Consider the following 25,251-nt stretch of genomic DNA (forward strand, 5'->3'; position numbering starts at 1 on the left):
TTAAAAAAATATAAATGTTTCTGTCCTGCTCTTCCTACTTTTCCTGCAGTTACTTCGGAGGGAGAAAAAGAAAAGGAATGCTTCATACAAATGCACTTAATTAAATTATGGTATTTTGAATCCTCTTTTACATTTCTGTATGGAACAGAATTTTCTTCGTATTGTCTGTGATCAGACCAGTCTGTGCATTCTTAACAATCAGTATTGCTGTATTACTAAATACAGTGACTTTTACTTTTTGTTTCTTTCTTTGAAATACCATTTGCTCATTTTACCTTGCCAGAAATGCTTGCTTGAAATACATACTGAGTAATCTTTAACTTTTTCCCTCAAATATGTTTTATTTTAACAGCGAACTCATCACAAAGACTAGAACAGTATTGCGTTGAATTTCGAATAAGCCACCAGTGTTGAAGAGGATATTCAGGAGTGAAGGGGATATAGAGGGGACTTGATGCAATTCAAGGAAGATCACTTCGGCTCTATTTTTCAGTGAAAAATGAAATAGAAGAATCACTTTTTTACTTGTAGAATAAAATGAACTGTCAACATGTTTGGTAGACTTTTTTCTACCATGGTAACACTTTCTCAAAACCTACAAAATCTACATACATTCAGACTCAGGTGTAAATATTTAAGCTCTCTATTATAAAGAGGGCTTGCTAGTATATATGATGCATGTGTACGAACTGTGATGGCAATCACTTAGCTGCTGACCACCAGATGGCGGGAGCTTTTAAGTATATAAATCTGTGTTGTGTATTCAGACTGGGCTGAAGTCTTCACTTGAGTCTGAGAATCAACCACAAAAGCTTTTTTTTTTCTAATAGTATTGGTACTCTCCTGTGTTGACTGGCTGTTCTTTCTTACTTTGTATGAAGTTTTTTATGAAGCTGCAGTATTGAGTACACATTGTAACTATTGTCCACCAAAGAGTGCTTTATTGTCAAAGGTCATGTTATTTAGGAAAAACTAATTGTGAGTGATTAACTTGTTTTTAGTAGTGACAGTTTTTTAGTTTTCCACAACCAATTGCTCTTTGAACTAGTTACAACTGTTTTAAATCTGGTATGATTTTAAAGGGGAGGAAAAACTCTACCATTTAAAGCAGTGCTGTCATATTGAAATGTCATTACTGTTTCATCACTGGAACATTACTGTTTCTTTTCCTATCAAGTCCTTTAGGTGAAACTTTAAATTACCATATATGAAAGGTAAGAATCTCCCCCCTAGATTTCATTGGTACACTTGATAACACGTGGACAGTGCCTTGGGCACACTTAATGAGTGCAGCATACAAAAAAAAAAGGGAAAATAAGGTTGCCATACGATTGAGGTAGTGGAATTCAGGGGCAGGTAAAAATTCTGACACCTAACACAGAAATTTACCTCTAGTAAAAAGCAGTGTAATTTTTAGAGGAATCTGCTTGAGACTGAAATTTTCATTCCCTACAGGACTACTGTGGTTTTTTTCCTACTACTTTTCACATTATGACCTGTCAACATTGATGTACCCTTGTCCACCAGCTAGCTGATGGTTATAGCTGCATATCCCTCAGATGAGGGTTGTTACCACATAGCCTTAAATATGAATCAGTTATCTGTTGATTTAATAACTCTTACAGTACGAAGTGGAAGAAATTGAGAAATCTGCAATGTTAGTAATGGAATAACTGAAGTTTTTAAAGATGCAGATTACCTCTGTGAGAGAGGGAAATTTCAATGAATGTAAATGTTCAGTGACTAGTTTCAATCTACATCCCTTTGAATGGAAACTAAGCCTTCTGTTAGGTTTGCGATTTTTGAATCCAGTATGAATAAAGTATGAAACTACACAATGGTTTGAAAACATTTTCTAGCAGAAGAATCATGAATTGGAGAGGAAACGGGATGTGAAATGTAAGTAAGCTTACAGATAACATCCATGTGCTTAGATAGTCAAAATCTGCAAATATGAATACAAATTAAAAAGAAAAGGTTTAATGCAAAATAAAGGACCACTGAAGTCTCAGACTGAAAATATTTTGTTTTCTTCTTAAACTTCCCTTTTTGCCCCCTTCTAGATAAAAAGCATCTGAAAGAGAGGGACTGATCTCATCCTGATGAGGCAATTAAAATTTCTTGGGCTTTGAATGGGGTTGCTTTGTTTGTTTTGGCAGAGGTTATTTGGTTTTTCTGGAGTTGTTTCAGTATAGGGGGTTTTGGGTTTGCTTTGTTTGGTTAGGGATTTTTAGTGGATGTTGTGTGGTTTGGGTTGGTTTTTTTGTTGGGTGGATTTTTTAGTAAGCCATTTGTGCAGAAGCTTATCTACAGGTAACCACAATAGTAGGTCTGTTGTGCAAATATGAATCCATGCTTATTTTTGAACAAAATTCTCATCTTGGAAGGCAAAAGGGATGCAAATAGTGAAGTGAGAATCAGAATAAAAATTTAATAATATTTACTGTGTTTGGCTTTGCCCTTCTCTCAGCTGAGCCACTTCTTTTAGGACAATTTTTTTAACCTAAAAGTAATTGGTCTCTTTCTCACCCCTTCCAAATTCCAAATCGGAATTTGCCTCATTTAAAGTAACCAGCAGAGTAATTAGCACTTCTAGCTTCATCAGAAGTAAATTTGCATAATACAAGTGCACAAAGAATAGCAGCTCTAGCTAAACCAAAACTACGTGTTTAGCATTAATGTGTTTCAGTATACCCCATCCACCACCCATTATCTTAGTGAAAAACACATAAATGTCAAAGGGATTTTACATCATAACTTTCCAAACAGCCTTATATGGAAAATTAACTCATTACCTCATTGTGCCACATCTAATTGTACTGCTTAGTTTGTTACAAATTTTTATTATTTTGTCTAACATTTTTAATATACCATACCAAAGGTGTCTTAAGTACAAGAATGAAAAGTGGGCATGGGTGAGGAAGTTCTTGGTTTCTATTTTTTTTCTGAATTGTGAAGTATTATGTGCCAAATGGAATGTGTTATGGCAGCTGCATCACCTTTGTGTATCTGTACAACAGAGCAGCTGAATGAGATTGCTTCTGCTGTCACCAGTTAGGAGAGTCTTCTTAGAAATTCTTTCCTCTTTCAAATATCTGACAGATGGATTCTTCCTCCATCTCTTAACTAAAAAGATACTACATGCCCAAAAGGTGTAAGATCTTGGGTAAAATTGCTGGTTTCTGTTACAGCATCAAAAAAACTCAGACACTAACCTAGACCTTGTCTTTTTGCCCCAGTATGACAATAGAGGAAGCACTGCTGATTTAAAACAGTAAGAGATTGTAGAAAAAAAAACAAAATATAAATGTGACATTTGCCAGCTTGTTGCACTGCATTTTTTATATTAATTGTTTGCAGACTGTCATACGTAAACTCACAGGCTATCAAGGTCTAAAATTTCTTGACTAATCACTACTGTTCATCCTGCTTATTTTTAAACTGTATATTTCTAATCATATTTTTTTAACTTAGATTGACAGAACGAAAGTTTATTTTGCTGAAGGTATTTTTAAGATAAAGCTTCATATTATCTTGTAATATTAATTAGTTCAATATGCATTTGTCTGTCATTTGAAAATACTGCAGATTGCATTTGATTTTATACAAAATACTGAATAGTGAGAAGTGTAAACATGAACTGTGTAAAATTAAAAATAATGAGAAGGTTTTTTTTTTTCTGTTTTATTTCCAGTATGATCACAAAGCCATCATATCTGTACCAGACTGACTCATATGTGCACTGAAAAAACACAACACACTCAGCTGCCTGAAAATCTTTAATTAAAGCATAGATTCTTAAAACAGACATTTTTTAAATTTCAAAAATAGAGACTTTCTGGCTCTACATTTCCAGGAACTCACATTGGAAAACCGTACCTGCACTTGAATTGCTGGGATACAGTTACACAGTGAAAAAAGCACAATTGGGATTTTAGTTATTTCTCCTTCCTCTATGATTATATAGTATTAATTTTTAGAAACAGGCATTATCGTAAATACTATATACTTTGATACTTACCATGACAGTGAAGACTTCCCAAAAGAATTAGATTTTTAGGAACACTGATTTTTGTACAAGCATGGGTGATGGCCTAGCTTAGTCTTTTTAAAAAAATATCCAACAGCAAAAAATGGTGACCAACTGAAATACTTCTACCTATCATACCTATTTTAAAGTGAACTACTATTTAATGTTGATTTTTTTGAGTTCTCTCTCTTCCTCCCTCTGATCAGACCTTTCTAGCCTCTGGTCTTCTTTCACTCTTGTGGCAGCTTCATTGGGTTTTACTTTTCCCACACTAGCTTCTAAAGTTCCAAGTCTTTGCTAGAGCTAGCAGAAACTCTGAAAAGAAGCACTCAATCCAAAATCAACAGAAATACAACCAAGCAACTAACAAGTATAGAATTCCTGGATCAGAGTATGTCAGCTTATTATTCTCTTCTGGCATGAGAAAGAAGTAACAGCAAGGTGCAAAATTTTTATGTTTTTGCAGAACTATCCCGCTTATTCAACTCCAGTACACAAAATTCAGTATTTTTAATTCAAAGAGTCACTACTGTACAAATCTCGAGGAACTACTATTGCTAAAAGTAAGCAACAGTTTACTGAGTCCTGCTAACTAGCTGGAAAACATTGTAGAGACAACAGAATACAGATTATGAGTAGTCACACTAGTAACTAGTTTAGTTACCTAAACAGGGAGAGCAGAAACTTTATTCAATTTATTTAGGACTGGTTAATCTCCAATGTAACAGTCATTAAATATACAGTATCTGAGGCTGTGCTGAAGATACAGCTATCTGCAACAATTGTATCACAAATTCAAAAAGGCATTTGTTGAGAAATTAAAAAAAAAAAGAAATAAAAATCTGCTGAAGATAGACTTTAACTTGAAATACATTTTAAGTAACACAGCCAAAGTGTAACAGTTGTTGCTTCCTCCAAAGACTGAAGGCTGTTCCCCTCCAAGCACAAACTGTTCAGTACTTGCTCAGCATATACTACTCAAAGAGAAAAAGCTCTGATTTCATGCCCAATATTCAGTGATTAAAATGTATTTTTTATGCAAAGAATCATTTTTCACATTCAATTACTGATCCACTGATAAAGAGTCAGCTGCATGTGTATGTATATATATATATATATATATGTATGTATGTGTGTGTATATATGCACATATATTCAGTTTTTCTTATGAACATAGGTACATGTGCCTGTGACAGCTCTGGAAAAAAAAGGAAAAATGATGTTAAAGATTAATAATCTTAATGGCATAAGTGTACTAGAGGTACAGATTTTGTGTTTAGGCCCAATGCACACTTTTACCCCAAGGCCTGTTTTCATACAAAAAAGTGTAACCAGATGAAAGCTCATTTCTTATGGGCTCAAATGCCCAATATTCTTATCCATCAACTCAGGGTTTTTACTTCTGAGTCTCTTAATTCATTCTTTGGTATTCTTACCTTAAGCACAGACATTTCTCTCCTCTTTCTTCTAAAGGCACTTTCATATTAATATATGCTTGCCAATCCTAAACTGTAGTACTGCATATGATTCAATTGAGCAACATCATATCAACGCTATCATATGTAAGTGACAGTCGTTAAGAGAGGTGAATTCCTTTCTTTGCAAACTTACTGCAACTTAACATGAATCTAAAACTTAACCTGAAATGCAGTAGTTCTTCCTAGGCCACTCACTACATTAATCCAAAGAGTAGCTGGTAGTAGTGCATTAAGGAATAACATGACTAAGACCTGCAACACATTTTAGTATCTTCTTAATATACATGCCATGTTCTACTAGTGTTTGTGTATATATTTACACCTGCTGCCAACTGCTTTACATGAAGGAGTAAAGCTACACCAGGAGTGACAGCAGCAAATCTGTGCTTAACAGATACAGCTACTTTGGTACCTTAAATATGACAGATGACTGAGATTTACAGTTCTGTTATCACACAGCTAGGCAAAGAAATTGCAACACTGTCATCACTTACAATTTATTTATTTTCTATACTTGGATATACCATCAACTGGAGAAACTCTTAAGCTATATTCAAGTCTGACAGACTGAAAAATAAAATTGTCACACATAGATGCTCTAAGAAACTTCTGGTTGAAGCAGTAATCAATTACACTAAATCTCATTCTCACAAAGTTTTGGATTGGATGGGTTGTATTTTTTAGTTTTGGTTGGTTGGTTTGTTCTGTTTTTAAACAGTCTTGTAACTATCCCTTTTAACTAGGAGTTTACAATCTGCTGACCAAAAGTGGACATTTTCACAAGTCCTTTAAAGCATTCCTCGAAGAACCTATTTGTCATTCTGTTTTGAAAGGCAGATCAAAGTTAGAGGAATAAACAGTAACTTTGCAACAGCAGGAAGGAGATTGAAAAATAAAATAATTCTCTCAGCCTTCTCAGAGAAGAGTCAGAACTAAACTGAATGCATCACAGCAGATTGAGCCCAGTAGCACAGCACAGCAAATATTTAAATTTTTAGTAGAAAAAGGGAGGTTTACTTTTAAGTATATGAACACTTTCCTTACCAAAAACAGGTCAGTAGAAGAGAAGGCTATGTTCAAAACATGACAGGAAATAGAAGGAAGCCCTGCAAAGAAGCTCTCCACATCTCAATGCATATACTCACCCCAGCAAGTAAAAATATAAATAAAAATTCAGACACATTCTTCCCTGTCCAATGGGAAAATAGGAACAAGAAGGGAAGAACAAGCAAAATATTCCAAGAAACCCACAGACCAGATCACTTGTATTCCACATTGATTAAATTGCCATTTTTGGCAGAAACAAACAACACCTGTAAAAAGGGCTGCATCAGGTAAATCTTAAACTGCAGTGATTTCAAGTAATAACTTGTTACTACAAAGTGAAGGAGCTGTGCATTATTTCATCCAGTTCAATTACTCAAATAGCAGCAGCATGGGTTCCTCTAACACCAACACTTTGGTTTTGCACATATTTCCTACTGCAAGTCAGAGCATCTCTATGCCACTACAATGAGCTTCTTGCAGAGTAAAAAATCTCATGTTATGGCACATTGTCATATAAGTAATTTAACAATGCAAAAAAAAAATCCTTTGGGCTGAACTACTCTGCAGACCATCTGTTTGGAGCACAGAGAAAAGAGTCTTTGTAGGATGACTACATCCTACTTAAGTAAAGCCTTATCAGTGAGAAAAGTCTTTTAAAATTGTGAGTATTCCTTAGAGCTTACTCCAAAGAAAATCTTTTTTTCTTCTAAGTTTCATCCACTATTTACTCTCAAAGGAGACTGCTTAGAAGTGAGGCACAGAACTGGAAAATGTGAAAGGTTTATAGTCATCTGCTTTCCCAGTAAATTTAAAGAACATGTTCAAGTTGAGCAGGCATTTGAAGACTCCTGTGAGGCTGACAGCTACTTCCAAAATGTCCAGTGTGCTTGTCATCTCATTTCTTTCTGTCATCCCCTCTGGCACCATTTTCTTGGTTTTCTCATATCCCCCAGAATGGCTCTCTGTGTCCCCTTGGACAGGGAACAGAAAATCTGGCTCAAGTATGTTAAAGCTGCAACGGAAGAACATTGCACCTCATCCCCACCATGACAAATTTTTAGTAAGGCATTTAATATTTTCATTTGTAGTTACTCCTGCTAAAATTAAAAACTTCCTTAAAAATTTAGTTCTGTCTTTAGGTTAAAATTCTTATTTTACTTAATCTTCAAAGTAATTGCAGTCTATATCTTGTTACTTAAGTAGGACTTAAGGTTAGGTGTCAATTCAAAGCACCTATGCTGCCTTGATTTTAAAGATCACTTCCATTTGGAGAGATGTTCACTTTTTTTGGTGGGTACAGATTACTGTTTAGGGTCTGGGTTTCCCCCCACACTTTTTTTCCCCAGACTACATTCAAATGACTTCTACCACTCTGACTTCTTAAAATAATACCTACCTACCACTCTGACTTCTTAAAATAATACCTCAAACCCAAACCAATGTGCACTTTCCTTTATTTGTGAAACTCTAAAGAACTGCAAATTGCAACTGTCTGAAATATACACTTCACCCAAAGGAATCTACTTTCAAATGTACAGTGAAATTGAGTTCCAATTGTGGATTGTGTTGTACAGTTTACATTTCACCATGGTGTCATGGAGAACTTGATATAATCTCCATATATACATTTTTAAACACTCTTCCCTTTAACTTCACTTGAAGCCTAGTAGGGAAGTAATGTAAGCTTTCCCGTAAGTTTCATAAATGAGGCAGACATTGGAGCCTGTGACAGGATCCCAGTCCACCCATATTTCCAGAACCCAACTCTATTAGCAGACAGCTGCAATAATTCCACACCAAATATCCAAACAACTTCCCAGAAAGAAACTGGCCTCCTTAACCCACACCAGTATAGAACTGGTCTCTTCATAGTTAGAAAGCAACTTTGAGATACCACTGTTCACGATGGGTCTTCAAGCTAAAGCCGGAAAATCCTCAGGATCATCAGGATTTGGAGCAACAAGCTGCACATAGAAAGGAAGAAGTCTTATAAAAAGAATGCCATTTCCAAAGTGTCTGACAGCTATGTATACATATTTTATCCTCAAAAGGGTTCACTCTTCTACTCAAATGCTACTACTACTAAATGCTACTTCTACTCAAGTTGTATCCATCATTATCACAAGGCTTTCATCTCAGACCTTGTGACTACTAAAATTTCTTTTCAGTGTGAATGTTTTTATAATGCTCCCTGGAGAGGACCAGAAGGTCACAAGTTCTGCAGCACCAAATGAAGAAAAAATAAAGCAGTCTCAAGCAGAATACGGCATATTTTAGAAGCAGCATTACTATATTTTTACATTCTACAGCTACTGAATATATTGGGTTGTCATTTTAATCTCTCTGATTTGTTACCATAAAGAACCTTTTTCTTCAAGATGAAATAAATGCATCAACACGTCCATATTATTCTGAAAGTTCCTGGTCTTAAAGCATTTTAGTCACAGTAAAGTTTCTGTTAGTATGAAGAATAATGATACCAAATTCCAGGTCACAAATGCTTTTTTCTTCCAAAGGAAAAGGTAAGTGGAAGTTTTTTATAATGGTTATATACTGAACACATGAATCATTCTGTAAGATCACAGATTTACTGATCTCACTGTTGGTAAACAAAGTATTACTGTAACACAGAATATCTTCAAAGAGATACAAGCCTTTAGTTATTTTAATTACTTTGCAATTTATATCAAAACTAATTGCATCCTTTCCTCTAGTTACCATTAGAGCATCTAGTAATCAGACCTTCTGAAATGTATGTGTTAAGAGTTGTGAGCCTGAATCAGTATTTAATTTCAAGTAACATAATATGGGCCAGGAACTCAATATGCAGGACAACATAGTATAAGACTTAAGGAATTAAAAACAAGTCTGTCAGTACCAAAATCAAAATTCCACACAGAAAGGGGCAGGACACACACAAACACCATCAACAACAGGAAAACCCCAAACAAACAAAAAACCCCAAATGAACAATAACACCACCACTATAAAATCCATTACCACTACTTCTGGTTGAGATGCTGTCTCTTCAGGTCTTCTGCCACGACCACCTCGTGCTCCTCTTGATCCACGGCCAGGGCGAGGAAGACTCCCAAAATTAATATCCAGCTGAGAAGTTATATCATTCACTGGTTTTCGAAAGACATGAGAATTATCTTCAAAGTCTTCTTTTTGCAACTAAAGAGAAGATCTGGTTAAAGCCTACAGTTTTTCATGTATGAGCTTCTCCCCTCCCAGATACACATTCACACTTTGTATTATAGACTAAGCAACAAATGAACCAAGATAGCATCTGGAGTAGAAGACAGGCCTTAACTTGCACAGGATTTTAACACAGATGAGGTAATTCCAGCTTCCAGGATGTCTGGGATAGTTCTTTGTTGGCTCAGAGATTCCTGATAACAAAAGCTACCAACTCCATAATACTGAAGAGGTTTGCCAGAAATATAAATCTAGGAAGTTTTCAAAGAGACTAGAGCATCAGACCTAAGCTACTTACTCCTAAGTTATGTCCAAGTAATGGATAAAAGGCCATACCAAAGCTACTTACCAAGGCTACTAGATGAATATGATGTATTCATCTACATGCCTGCAGGTATGAGATTACTGTGATTTTAACTGTGTGTTCCTAATAACGAGTGCATGTCAGACTATTGCCCAGCATAACTTTAAGGGGGACTGTAGCAGTGATAAAGTGTATGTTAACTCATCCCTTACAATGATTAATCATTTATTCAGTGTCTAATTCAGGGATTTCACTTGCCTATGTTACACAGTTCCTTCTGTTCTGTGTTCGCTTTAACAAGGTCTCTTGGTACCACCAGAACAGAAACTTTATAGGCAAAAGGAACAGAAATTTGTATGTACTTTTCACACACCTGTATGCTTTCTTCAGAGTTTATGGAAGGTACTCTTCCCACACCTACCACTACCTCTCAGAAAAGAAAGAGGGGATAATGACAACTCTGACCTAAAAAGTCTCACTAAAAAGAAGGCAGACTCAATGATCTAAAGTGATTAAGCAAGTTTTGATGTTAATATTATAACTACAAAAAGGTACATGTTCATAAATGCATGTAGACTTCAAGGATCAAAATTCCATCGTGCTAGACTGTATGCACATACTTCTGTGACCCCCAAAATCTGAAATCTAAGTAAGCTAGAATCTGAAAGAAGCTTACCCTCTCTCCTCAGAACTAGCAGTTCTCCATGGAATTTCAATCTAAATAATATTATGGAATAAAATTTAGAGGAAATTGAGAGGGGGTGCATACTACCGCACTACAAGCTCTGCAGGGTTCGTTCTAAGAAGCAAGACCCCCAAAAAAAAACCCCACACCCTAAAAATCCAAAATTCATATTTCCAAGTGCACAATGTATACTGGCAAGTAAGCTAAACAGGACTCGAACTGAGGAAAACAAGTGTATAGTAAACCAAGTTTCATAAACCAAGTTTTTCTAGCAGCATGACTAGACATCTATACAGGTAGCAGCAGCTGAGCCATAAGGTAGAACAATATTACATGTTTGCACAGAAAATAGGGGCAATGATGTGAGACAAAAAAATTGAATACAATTTAAAGCCTGTTTTGGGGCACATGTCATTGCAGTGATAAAGCTTAGATACTGTTTTTTTGCCTATTCAGATTATACTAAAGCTAGTAGAAAAAAAATAGAGACAGTTTCCTAACCCTGGCCATAAAGGAGGGTTTACAGAATTCCTGACGCAATGCTTACATCATCACTGTATTTTGACTTGTGAATCACCACTGCTTTGGAAGGAACAGTGGATTCTGGTTTTCGAATGTTGAATTCAGGCTTTGGTCGATTCCGTTGCTGAAGATTTTTCCACTCATCTAATGTCATTTCTTGAACCACTTCTTCCATTGGGTCTCCTTCAGCAGCTCTAGAAGTTTAGTTTTAGAGTAAAAAACACCAGCTTGCAACATTCCAGGATAAACAAGAACACTTATCTCCAAAGTAAGGATACTAAACAAAACATTTAGAATGTCTCTCACCAAATTATTTTCAATTCCACTTACTCCCCACAGTAATTTCATGAGATAGTTTTACATTAATGTAACTTAGAGTATATATTTATGTACTCTTTGAAATTAGTCATATGAACAAATGCTGTCTGCAGCTTCCTGTATTAGTACTCATCCAGTCTCATCCTGAATTCAAGCACTTAGATTCCAGACAAAATCATTCAGCCTTTTGATCTGGCATATTCTTAACCCTACAGTTTAACAGTGGATCTACCTCTAGCAAATATAGTCACAGTAAAAAAAAAAAAAAAAAAAAAAAAAAAAAAAAAAAAAAAAAAAAAAAAACCACCACACAGAGCAGTTTTAAAACACCCCAACTGCATGGTTTCATTGCTTTGTACTGTACAATGACAATATGAGATGAATTCATGCTTCAGTGTAGCTTTCAGTAATCAAAAATGATCACCATACGATGATCACACCGTGGGATCTTATAGGTAATTATTAACATTTCCTTTGTTAATTTCACAAGATGCTTCCTTTAATTTTTTTTTGTCACATGTAGTGACAAGTAGACAGTATTTATCACTTGGCAAAACCAGATCAATCCTAGTCAAATTATAACTTATCACTAAGTACAATAATGATATGTTCTAGAAAAACATATGGAATACATCAGAGGCTGCCTTGCATATTTTTGAACTGTAAAGACAGAAGGTTTTATGTCTGTAAGACACACAGAGATAAGACAAGATACATAAGCAAAAAAAACCTTCTCTTCCACTGATCATGCTTGAGTACTCTTCTGCCACTTTTCTGCTACTGATCACGAAAGGCTTCCCAGGACAGCAGCTTTTACAATACTACAGGTGTACATCTAATGATACCTACAGAAAGCTATTACCTACTAACCAGCATCACATCCAGGGAGCAAAACTTCCTACATCACCGTAACTGTCTGCTACATAAACAAGTCAAATACCATGACTTGTATAGGAAAGCCCTCACTGATTACTCCAAGACGTTTGAGAAACCGTTTCTCCTTACATAGAAAACTGTCATGTTTTACAATAGCAGTTGGACTTGATTAAGTATTTCCCTAACAATGACTTTTCTGGAAAGCCCCTTCATTAGAACCTGTCTCATGGGAGAAGATGGATTTGGTTTTCCTCATTCAATCACAGTTCCACAGTCCTACCAAATAATTATGATTTCCCCAGTGTAAATATACACTTTATTAGGTGCAAGTTGGAAAGACGCAGAGTCAAATGACAATCAGTGACTGTGTGTATTTTGTTTTTAAAGTTGTACAAGCAACCCATTGGAATACACACATTTTTTGGGACTGTACATTACAGAACTAGCCAATATGGGAACAGGCCTGGTCCTCCTTCTTACCTGATTCTGTAGCAAAGCATTCATTTCTTGCCAGTCAAAATTAGACAGCATTTTTCTAACCACCCAGCATATGAATGGGAGAAGCAGAACTGAACACTAAAACAGCCCTTAATTTTAGTTCTAGGATTAACACAGTTCTAAATTCACTTCACAGTAGAGTAACAAATACAGAAGTCCTGCACTACATGCCTGCCCCTCTGACATGCCTTTATGCCCTGTTGTTTTGAAATTTCCAGCTTTATCAACCAGAAATTCAAGGTTAAAAGACTGGTAAGCAGTCTGTAGTTCCCTGCTTATTATTATCTGAAACTGTATTAGAAGGACTATTAGGGAAAAAAATAGTTTACTGAGTTACATGAAAAGGATACTGGTGAAAGAAGCAGCTACTTCTGGAAAAACTCCAACAGATACTGTTGCATCTGTAAAAGCACTAAGAACATATAGCACCAAAAATATTTCAATTTGTTGTCCTCAAGAGTAAGAAGCCAAGTAAATTTTGATCAATTATCTGAACCTTCAGTTTTGGGAATAAGTTAGAAAAAAAAAAGATTAGTAGTAAACACTCAGAGGAATTAAAGAGAAACATAACTAATAGAAGTGTCTCTATTAAACTGATTTAATTTTTTCCTAAGCCACTATCTCAGTAAATTGCATATCTGAACTTTAGGAAGTCTTTTTTCCTCCTCTCCCATGAACTTATCACCACATTACAGAGATAATGTTTCAGTCCTTGGCAAGAGATGCAGAACTGATAGGAAGAAGTACTTGAGAACTAGCTAACAATATTTCAATTTGCAAAAGAAAACCAAGAATGTGAATGGGAGTTTAACAGTGTAAAATAATGCTTACTGCATTTTCTGTGGCACAAAGATTGCACAAAAGAAGGGCAATAGTGCAAGTATTCAAGAATACTGAATGGCTTCTAATTCAGTGGTAGGAGATCCTAAAGCAACCCAGTGACTTGTAAACAAGCAACCAAAACAACCGTCACCAGAAAGTCCCAAGAACAACTAGAAATATGTACACTCGGGCAAAAGTATCAGCCACCCAAACACAGAAAGAACCACTAACAAGACAGAAGCTCTGAAGGAGGAACCTCAACTCCCTGGATTGTGCAGGAGCACTGCACTCAAGTATCTGTTCCTTCTTCAACAACATAGTATGTATGATAAGGACCCACATGAACAGTTTTGTTTGGATCAGATATTACTGCTGGTAGGGTGGAACAAGATCTCTACTGAATAATGTCTCCTACATGGGAACAGGCGAGAAGTCCACAACAGCACTGTAAGACTAAAGTCTAGAACATGTACAATGGGAAGCCTTTAAATATGTGCAAAGGAAATATACATAATGCTAAAAGAATTTTGCATATCCATGACATTAAGACAAGACATCCAAGAGAAAAAAACCTAACATAGCAGCTTCTATTTTTTCTAAGTATTAGAAAGACCATCAGGGGACATTGAAATCTCCATTAGCAGAGTACATTAAAATCAGACAGGTATCAGAAGCAACAATTAAAATTGGTCATGCCTTGGGCCCAAAAGACCCCTTTCAGGTCTAAATTGCTATGATCATAAGATAACATGAGGACATTTGACCACACAGCAACTTGATCTCACAAAAAGCAAACAGAGCTATTGCTTTGAAAAGTACACATACATCAAAAACATCCACTTGCCAGTTCCAAAGGAAATACTTGCAGATTTACACTGTAAATATTTGGTTTTTTCAACTGCAAAGTACGGTTTTGGTTTTTACTCCAAGGGATGGTTTTAATTGCTAGGTTATTAGCAGTACAAATTTGTTTTAGGATGTCAAGAATCCCAAGGGGAAACACCTATGAGTGAAGCACAGCAACTAAAACCTGCATATCACATTTTTGGACAGAAACTTAATTGCAGCAAGGTATTTTGGGCACCAAGCCAGCATGGAAGTGCATTCTGTGCATTACTTTCTACCTTCTAACATTATACATTTTTAGTAATTGCTTGGTGTGCGTTTTCATTAATCAAATTAATAAGCTCCTTGGCACACAGCAGTCATGCTTACAAAACAATGCCAGACAACTAAGCACAACCTCTGGACATGAACAAACTGAATACACAATGCAAGTCCTACCAAATCACTAAATGAGAGCCTTCAGTAATGGTTCCTACTTCTTCAGTGTCTCCAGTGGATGACAATAACCCTTTAACTATGCCTTCATTACAGTGCATACAGTAAAACAAAATACCTTTTCTTTTTAGAAGAAGGAAGGCAAATGGAAAGGAATGGCATTTAGCTCAGCTATTCAGCTATTATTTTAATATTAAAAATAATGACACGTCTCAGATCAGTTTTTGTATTATTCAGCCGCACAAAGCAAATGTTTAGCCAGCTTTTATCAAGAAGTCAATGACAAGAAGCTTTCCCACAAGAGCATTATCACCATCTATAGAAAAATTTAAAGTTAAATAAGGTAAGACCAAACAACAATTGTACAAACTTACTATGGAAGAAAAACACTGAATCAAATACTTATGAAGCTCTGGCCTGATCTATGAATAGCTTTATGCCACCAGTAACAACAACAAAAAATAAACAACAACAAAATAAATAAACAAATGAGCTAAAACAACTTGAAGATAAATTGTTAAAGCTTCCTATTACATAACCAATATGATACATAGCTCCACCAAAAAGGAAAACTATCATGTGAGAAAAAATGTAAGAAAACCCCACAAGATTAAATACAAGATCTGAAAATACCTTTAGGAACAGGAATTTATTAGCCCATGTGTTGTACTGAATAAAACAAAAAAACCTAATTTGAATTAGTCAACACAAGTGTGTTACATTGTTTGAAATATGAAGAAAAGTTCAACCAAAAGCAGTTGTGTGGAAATATACTTCTCCACTACCTATGGAGGGTTGAGGTTAGGTTTTGCTTTTGCAGCAAAAAAAAGCCCTATATGAGCATGCAGTTTGGGATGATATAACAGGAGATAAACATTGTTGATACACTCAAGAAGATTTGAGGATATGGGAAAAAACACCTTGACTTATACAAGCATTAAAGAAACTCTTATCCTGCCATACTCTGCAAATAAAAGCTCAGGAATGGCAAAACAGAGTTCTAAAGACAAGACCACATAAGTCCCAGAAGCCCACAGAACCTCTTTTCCAGAGTTGCACAGAAATTAGCCAGTACCACATCAGAAAGCTACACACCATCTTCATGCAGACAGGTTATTCCCAACTTCCAAGGATACCTTTTTTTACTTGTAATTTTAAATGGAAACACTTAAGACTAGAAAGAGAATGAGAGATGAAACAAACCCAACTCTTCCATCTCTTTCTCAATGCAAGCACACAACTGCAATAAAGCAGTAAAAAAGAAATGGTTTCCTTGCAGGCACTGCATTGTAGTATCAAAATGAGAATGACCCTAGCAGCAGTCCAAGCAAACACACAATCCTGTATAATACTGAGGCTGTTGCAAAAGCAGAAAGTAACCTAATTTGTGTTATCTGGATAGCAGGGACAACCTAAGCATGTAAGACCTTTAAATACATCCTGAAGCCTGAACACCATATCCTACCAGCTTTTGCTTTTAAACATTAAAACAACAACAATTCCATCTTGTTAAGGTGTATGCCATACAACCATGCCTAATGACCTAGGCACTATTCACACAAGGTCTCCCGTTTTAAAATACATAGGGCCACCAAGCTGACATCCCTGCAAAAGGTAAGTGCAGGGACATTTATGTAACTTATGTTTTGTATACAGATTTGTAAGCCTTCAGGACAGTATTTATTGCCCTAAAAGGAGTACACAGTGCAGAATTTTGTACTTGTAGGTTACCTGCTTTTTTGAATAATTTGAGTTTCAGTGGACTATGCCTAAATTAATTTCTTTAAAAAAAAAAATACAAACGGGAGTAAAATCTCCAGGAAGGCTCCCAGTCTGGCTGAATACCTAGTCATCTCTAAGATGAAAGAGTTAAAGATAACTGGCAAATTCTGCCAGAGGCCTTTTCCACTGTATACACTTCTCATGCCTTAAGCTCTACAGTGAACATATATAGGGACATATCTACAAAGAGCTTAAATTGAAGTATAAACAAGTACAGGCATGAAACAAGCAAAGGTACCAGCAACTGACAAAACCAAAATTTTTAAAAAGCTGAGTCACTGTTTTCATATTTAGCTAATACAGTGCATTTTTGCCAGTGTACCTACACTACCCATCTAATTTAAGTTAGCCCAGAAACATTTTTTCAGTCATAAGTCATTCAAAGACAGATTTCCCCATGTGTATACACCTCTAGCTATATATTAAAACTTAAAACTTTAAAATTAAAAGAATTGAAGTTATATCAACTGAACTTCTTACATGGTTAAACAACCTGAACATATAAAACAGGTTTTGTAGTCTAGTTAGCTTTATAATTAATAAATGAACCCATATCACTAACATCTGGAGCTGCTCTATGAAGTAAACAAGGCTTCACAGCAACAGAAGAGGTTGACATACTGCACTGACCATCTTTCACTAATTAGGAGATATGCACAACATGCTATTTAAATATTCTTGAAATCTCTTACTTAGACAAGACTGTCCAGTTATTTTTCTTAAGCCAGTGTTCATTTATTTGTTGTGACACTGATTAGAATGAAAGCCAGAAGACAACAGGCACATTTCTCTCTCAGTTTCTCTACTCTAAGTCTCACTGCATTTTCAGAAAATTTTTCCAAGTTCTAACATGGCCTCTTCACAAATAGATGATATCTGCATGATATTACTGATTGGTGAATACAAACTTAGAATAGCTCAGAATAGCTCAGAACTTAAAATGCTTAGAATAGCATTTTAAATGTGTTTGTACAATTGCATGGGCACCTCGAATACCCAGAGAACATCAAAAAGCATGGTAGTTGTCAGAGAACATAAAAAAGCATGGTAGTTGCTACAAATTAGACAACTTAAAAAGGTAAAACGTAATATGTAGCTCCCCCTTAAATTATCACCAAATCCTACAAAGTTAAGCATCTGTGCAATTAAATGCAATCTCCAACTGTATAAATCAAGCTTTAGTCAGAATTAGGGACATATTTTCCATACTCACAAATACAAAACAAAGCTTTTCTATTTTTAAATACATACACTAGCAAAACTTCACCGTTCACATTTCAAGTGTGCCTCTCAATACAAGTACATCAGTAAGAGTTAATTGTTTCCTTTGCATTTAGAAAGAAAATATTTGTCTGACTGTACTTGCTCAGAGGTTCTCCTTCAGATGTCCCTGGCTGTTCAAGAGTTCCCATGGTCTCCTCCACAGATGCAGACTGTTCGTTCCCACTAAAATAGTAAGCAAACCAAACAAAACACAGACAAATACCAAAAGAAAACCACAGTCTTCATGAGTCACACTGGAAAAAAACCAAATCAATACATTACTTCTTTTACCAGAATTCCTTGGTAAGGAGGGAAAAAAAAAAAAAAAAGGAGAAAAAGGAGAAAAGTCTTTGATCATAAGCAGAATGATATACTAAGCAACTAGTTGAGCAACTAACATAATGAGCATATTTTGGGAATATTGGGAAAAAACCTATTTCATTTTTAAAAAATAAAAGCATGTATGAAGATGAAATAATTTAATCATGAATACTAACCATGATTAGTATTAGTTGTCAGTATACCACTGACATTTGGGGTTGCCTTTTTGCTTCTTTTAAAGAATTAAAGTTTGTATTTTCTGTAACAAGGACTTTAATTCACTGTCAAATGACAGCAGGAACTTATTTTCATTCCAGTGGTAGGCATACATATTTAAAATTAACACTTTTTAGATTCAATGTATTATTAGCACAATTAGGACACAGGTATGCTTTTAGAATGGTTCAGAGAGCTTTAATTTTATGTCACTTCTACCACATCACAGGAAAACATTGGTCTAAGTTCTGGTGCTATTGAACTGAAAAAAAAAACCAAAAAAAACCAAACCTTAACTAGGAAGAAAATCCGTAAGGGCCAATAAATACCTTGTAAGTTTATGAAGCCTTCCCCAATATCCTACAGAAGATAGTTTTCTGCTAGCTAGTTTTGTACTATCAGTTCAGAACAGTGTTAACCTAGCTTATCCTTTGAAAAGCCAGGGTACCTAACAAACCTACTCTTAATATGAAATTCTGTAGGAGGGAGAGAATTTAATACAATCTTTCAGAAAAATTTGGAATATCAAGACTCAAAAATTATTACACATCAAGGTTATATTTTTCAAACTTTTAGCATGATTGTCTGAATCCATTAAGTTTTAAAATTAGATTTTTAAATAAAATTTTATTTTTAAAACAATTTTGTCAATGGATGTGTATGTAGCCAAATTTATTTGCTGCAAATTCAAGGCACTGCTTTTTCTCCATCCGTTATCAGCCTTCAATTAAAGAGTTCTAGATGTATATGAGAACAAAAGCTACTGGAAAGAGCAATGTATTGCTAGATAGAAAGAATTGACAAATGCCAACATAATCAGTGAAGTTTTACAAATCTGAACAGAAATCAGTACCACTAAGAGATATACAGAACTGGAATGGAAAAGTCATGTTTTTTTTTCTACCTCAAAGTGGCCATTAATCACATTACGCTACTGATTTTTCTAGCACTTTAAAATGTACTTCCATAGTACAGCCAACACAATATTACCTTCAGAACCACACTGAAATATACTACAGTTTTGCAATTTAGAAATTATCCATAAAACTCCAGAAAAGAGTAAGCCCAGTAACAGAGTTTTAATCTTAGAATAGCATTTTGGAGCAATTCCATTAAATACCAAAGTCCCATTTACTTGACTATTGAGAAAAGTAATAACTTATTTCCACTAAAAGACAACTCAGCTCCAGTCAAAAGATTCTGACTGTCTTAAGTGAACGAACATCATCATGCCTTTGCTTCAATTTAATCTTACCATCATGAAGGAGTCAAGTTAAAAAATGTAAAATTACATTAATTACAATAATAGAAAGTGATGCTTATAAAGTTCAAAATGCACATGAAACTGATGAAAATTATGATCTAACATAGGCCACAGAAAATTATCATCTATGATGGGCACAAGTATATGACATACCTCAGATCAATCATTGTTCTGCAGTTGCGAGCTCCATGACCATCCTTTATGTCATCTGCTTTCACAACTCTAGAGAGGAAAACAATTCCATGAGTTTAAGAGGATTTTTCCTTTTTTTTTTTTTATGACCTCAAACTAAAACCAGTATTGATGTTTTGCCAGCCAACCTGAATATGGAAGGGAACAGAATACTAAAAGACAGTACTGAAGTGCTGACACAATTATTTACTTGTATACCAAGTAAGAAACAGCACACAGAACACTTACGTTTTATCATTCCCACTCTGTCTTTCAGGTTTTCGTCTTCTTTGGTCAAACCCATCAAAACTTCCATTTAATCCACCACCTCTTCCTCTACCTCTCATTCTGCCTCTTCCCCCACCACGGCCTCTTATTGGTCTTTCATAGTCTAATCTTTCCACTGGTCTAAGAAGAAGGTAATTAGTCAGACTTTTGTTTTTATAGAACAGTTAACAAGAAGAAAAAAATTCATATTGTCATGTTTGTGCAGCTATGGGACACACCAGTATATAACAGTTACAGCACACAATTTATAGAGTGTATCTTTATACAGCACACGCTACAGCTTGTTTTGGTTTTGTTATTGAAAATGGACATAAACTGAACTCTGGAGGAATTATTACAGCACACAGAAACAGAAAGAACAGCAGTCATTAACACTGAAAACATTACAGAAACTAAAGAAAACATAAAACTGTCAAACCTTCATAACTTCATCATGCAATATCTCCATCATCTAAACCCATATTTATATGCAACTGCTAAAAATTTCAGACAACTTGTTAAATATCAATTATTGTGGTATAAAATAAGAACAGCCATATTCTGAAGCATTAAGGGTTTAGGTGGAATCTTCTAGTATTCAGGAAGAAAGCAAAAATAATATGCATTCACTGTCCAAGCAGTAAGTTCCAGTTTGCAACCTCCTACATGTTCTGCAAAGCTTGATATGTGAGCTCAGAAAATAACATTATAAATACGCTGCTGACTAGGGGGTACAGATCTTTACATTTTTCAGTTTTGCCTTTTATTTCTAACATTCAACAAAAATGTACCAATTCAACCCCCAAGGAAGCTGAAACTACAACTCTGACAGGCATGAAGTAAGTAGTCCTGCAAAAAACCTGCACACTAACAATGCACAGATCATCCATGAGGAACCTTAGTTCTCTCTGCAGGGTACATACCGTTCCACTGAGAATTCCACTTGTCTTTGTGCTCCATAGGGACGGTATTCCCTGAAAGATGGTCTCCATTCAGTTTTGTCCTGTTTCCCCTCTGTGCCTCTGTTACTGAACCCTTGTTCTTCTCCCTGCCTGGGTACTCGCTTTGGGCCTACACAAACATACGCAGGGATTACTGACAGCTCAACAGTAACACAATTGCAGTTACCAAACTACTGACTGAGTTGGCTACATGTCCAAACCTGAGTCCACCAAAACATTAGAAGTCCTTACAGCTAATGTTGCCAGACACTGTTGCTCACAAGTCCCAGAAAAGAAGAACAAAAACTTTCTCTCATGTTTTCATGAGTGTAGTACAGGATCATGAAAGTGTAGTACAGGATGAGCTGGAGAAGCTTCAATGGAAAAGACTAATTGAAAGATAGCAGCAGAAGCAATGAAGGTGAGGGAAAGAGAAAGACCCCTAACAGATAGGTGTTGATTGTGAAACAACACACCTCCTGCCAGATGAGCTCAGTTTAGAAGTGTAAACCTCCAGGTCCTCTAAGCTCATGGTCACAGTGTCAAACAACCAGCACAGGGTCACTTCCTCACACTGCTGTTCTCTGGAGGAAAGCACCATTCAACAACACTAAAAGTCACTGAGTTCAGCTGGCAGAGACCCAAACAGTAAGTAGAAAGACTTCAACCCCACTAATTCTAGAACACAAACATATTCCAAGATAAAATATACTTAAGCTTTTTAGAGTTTTTTCAGCCATTGTTGGGGTTGAGGAGGATTGGGTTGGGCAGAATGAAAGAAATTATGAATTATAATAGAAAAAATTGCAGTTTTACACTCAACCTGTATACATCTAGCAGAAGTTTAAGGTTCTTTATGTCATTTTCCCAAATTCTGTTCTCTATCTGGGACCAAGTCCTCCAGAAGCAAGCAAGCAAGCCATTTAGTCTGCTAGCCTCTATATTTAAACCAACACCTTTTTCAGCCAACAGTGTAAGTCAATCAAACAAGGAACAGGAAAACTGGTCTCAAACAAAACTGAGCTACTGTTTCCACAAGAAGTACTGTGCTACTGTAGAATACCAAGCAGATTACTGAACTCAGGTTAGTGGACAAGTGACAGTCCTGGCTACCTCTGTTGCTAGAATATAGAGAGAAAAAAGGCTATTTTATGTCACAATATTAATATGCAAATTAATTCATAGCCCCAAAGAAATGCCCATATAAGATTATTTTTGATCAAAGCTTAGGTGGTGAGGATGAAGTCTAATACCACTTGTAAAGAGAAAGTTTCAAAGAACTGTCCACTTGGTGAATATGGTAAATAAAGCTTTTTGTTATGCAGTAAGAAGAGTCATATTTGTACAGAGAAGATAGTTTTATATGTGGTGCAGAAGGAACTCCAGCTTTGCTTTTCTTTACACTACAAACCACTTGACATAATACCTTCCACTAATTCTCTCTTCTCAGGTTTGGAGTTACTCGACCCTTAGAAGACTGAGTATTATCTGCATTACCCAAATTACGATGTAGTCTCTGGATAAACGACAACTTTTGATATCAGTTTCTGAGTAAGCTTTTCAAATCAGGACAGTTTAACACAAAGCAAAATTATAGAAGATACAGAACTGTACATGCTGTTGGGAAACATCTGCTCTACACACATCTCAACTACACTACCAACTATGTAAATGTTAATTCTAAATTGGAATCCTGCTGTGGAAAAAAATTACTACTAATTTCTGGCCTCATTTTAGTTATTTTGTTTGGATCTGAATGCAGAACAATGCATAGAAGACTATAGTGTTATTTATTTTTGATCCTTTCTCACTGGCTATCATAACCATCAGTTATTCTAAAAAGATTTCTTTGGCAAGAATGCAGTAGTCAGACACACCCATCCCTACATACTTAGTATTAACCTCAATTTCACCTTGAGATTCAAAGAGCTCCTTCAAACTAGCAAAATAATGGCAAAAAAGAAGACACAGAAGTCATTTTAAAAAGATAGTGTCTCATTTTATTACCCAGTACTGCTTAGAAGTACTTCAAAACAAGTCTTCTTGCCAGACATGTCAGCACATTACATGTCAGCAGAACCGAGAGTACTGGATGGAGCTGTCTGCTCTATTCGAGTACCAAGCTATTTCACTTTGATTCTAACAGGTGGCTTCATTTACTGCAGACGGATTTTAAACACTAGAAAGACTATTTTATACAGGTAGTAAGTGCCACAAAAACATCTTTAATTAGTTTGACAGACATGAAGCAGTGGATTAAGGCAGTATGCAACACCTGTATCTCTCTAGTAGGACAAGTCACCCTTAGGGCAGAAGTTCATGTGACCTGCTTGTGAATCAGTTCAAAAAGACAGCTCAACTTTCAGCTCTGCATGTAAATGCAAACCAAACTGGAGCTTGGCAGGAGTGACAGCATAAGCTCTACAATTTTAATCCTCTGCTACGTGTGTGTCCTAGCACAGATGTGTATGCCCTCAGTTTAATTCACAGAGTTCAAGGGCCACCTACTCTTTGGGGGACAATAAAACAAGGTAACAAAATCAAGAGAAAGCATAAGCCACCTTGTATATCACTTACATAATAACTTAAAGAACTGGGGTACACTTTGAATGCTTGCTTAATAACTACCTCTCCAAATACACCTCAGTTTTATCTGCTTGCTTGTCTACATAATCTGGTATGCAAGCTTTCTTCAAAACCGCACAATAAAAAAGCTCTGGAGTTCTGTGGATCATCTGCTTGAGGCCTTGCAAACACAATTCTGAAAACTGAAGATCACTCTTTCCTAGTTACCTAGTTTAGTCTCTCTTTAAAGCGGTTTTTCTGTGTCTTAAAATTACATCTGTAATCTGTATTCACCTGAATGTGTCCCACTATTCTCCACTTCACCACAGCTTTCCTGGATTGTTACTGCATCAGCCCAGTCTGTTGGTTAAGCTGCCTATCACTTTACTTTCCAAACTGAGGAATCAGAACAGAGATCTGTGTTTCAACAGACCTAGCTTTCTTTTTCCCTAGAAGAAGCAGCTGAGCTATTATTAGAGGGAAAATTACCAGGTACTAGAACTAGACAGTGCTAAAGAAAAAAAGCTCAGTTTTACAAGATATTGTTAAAACTCTAAATCATACTTAGAGCAAACATAGTTAAGTAGTTTTCACTTTCCCCACAATAATACTTCATTATTAGTATTAGTTTTGCTAACACTGCAGCACTTAGATAAGAAGACTTTCTAGAGAAGTGGTTTTAATAAGTACATACACAGAACTTGCTACTGGAAAAGCATAACTTATATTTTCATAACCGGCACTGCTTGGTTTTCCAGACACTGGATATCTATATATTAACATATGGATATAAAACAATGCAGCAAAATCTAGCTGCCTTTCCAGTGTTGCTATCTAGCTCTCAGCAACCTTTTCCATCCACATAATCCATCCTCAAACAAGTGAGACTTTTGCTTGGAAAGAGGTATCTCTCTAGGTTTTGTGGCTCTTCACTGGCTTGTAGTGAGAGAGTGTGCTCTCACCTTTTTTAAATTTTGCATTTTAAATGTTTTTTTGTAGAAAGCCTTGACTTCAGACAAACACCACAAGGAGCCCAGCTTGCAACTGCTATCAGTGACTATAAGCTAAAGTAGAAACCTTGCTGTTTCTCCCACTTCCTAATGTAAGGATGTGACAGTGGTAGCTGGCATGCAATTCACAAGCTGAGAGAGGTAACTGCTTACAAAGAGCAAATGGAAAAAGAGTGTTTGTGGAAGGGTCACACTGACAGAAGACTTCCCAGCATAAAAAGAGACCTCTAACAGACCTGAGATACAGAGATATATTTGTTTCCTGAATGGATTGATCTAATCATTATGGGAAGGAGTGAAATCACCAAAAACATACAAAAGGAGCTAAAAATACCAGAATTTTTGAAAGCCACAATCACAAAGCTATGGAGCTGTGGAGTAATCAGCAT

The 25,251-nt window shown here is 35.9% G+C and overlaps 2 protein-coding genes across 6 annotated transcripts in view; one reads left to right on the forward strand and one right to left on the reverse strand.

Moving 5' to 3' along the window:
* Window positions 1–3,671, forward strand: part of CDC14B (cell division cycle 14B) — a 44,194-nt gene extending 40,523 nt beyond the window's left edge. For all 3 annotated transcript variants that reach the window (XM_054004456.1, XM_054004458.1, XM_054004455.1), the window contains one exon: window positions 353–3,671. Coding sequence is in view for 2 of the 3 variants with exons in the window: in XM_054004458.1 (XP_053860433.1) it covers window positions 353–389 (37 nt within the window). In the remaining variant the exon portion in view is untranslated. The remainder of the gene's footprint in view (window positions 1–352) is intronic.
* Window positions 3,672–3,751: 80 nt separating this feature from the next.
* Window positions 3,752–25,251, reverse strand: part of HABP4 (hyaluronan binding protein 4) — a 28,230-nt gene continuing 6,730 nt past the window's right edge. The window contains exons 2-9 of one of the 3 annotated variants that reach the window (XM_054004461.1): window positions 21,270–21,417; window positions 20,329–20,487; window positions 20,062–20,130; window positions 18,207–18,290; window positions 11,293–11,461; window positions 9,556–9,732; window positions 8,450–8,519; window positions 3,752–7,567 (exon numbers count right to left, since the gene is read on the reverse strand). In XM_054004461.1, coding sequence (XP_053860436.1) covers window positions 8,469–8,519; window positions 9,556–9,732; window positions 11,293–11,461; window positions 18,207–18,290; window positions 20,062–20,130; window positions 20,329–20,487; window positions 21,270–21,417 — 857 coding nt within the window. In that variant the 3' untranslated portion in view covers window positions 3,752–7,567; window positions 8,450–8,468. Of the gene's footprint in view, window positions 7,568–7,992; window positions 8,520–9,555; window positions 9,733–11,292; window positions 11,462–18,206; window positions 18,291–20,061; window positions 20,131–20,328; window positions 20,488–21,269; window positions 21,418–25,251 lie in introns of those variants that run through there. The other 2 variants (XM_054004459.1, XM_054004462.1) reach the window with 2 other exon arrangements.

This window comes from Vidua macroura, chromosome Z (assembly GCF_024509145.1).
Source record: "Vidua macroura isolate BioBank_ID:100142 chromosome Z, ASM2450914v1, whole genome shotgun sequence".
Taxonomy (NCBI): domain Eukaryota; kingdom Metazoa; phylum Chordata; class Aves; order Passeriformes; family Viduidae; genus Vidua; species Vidua macroura.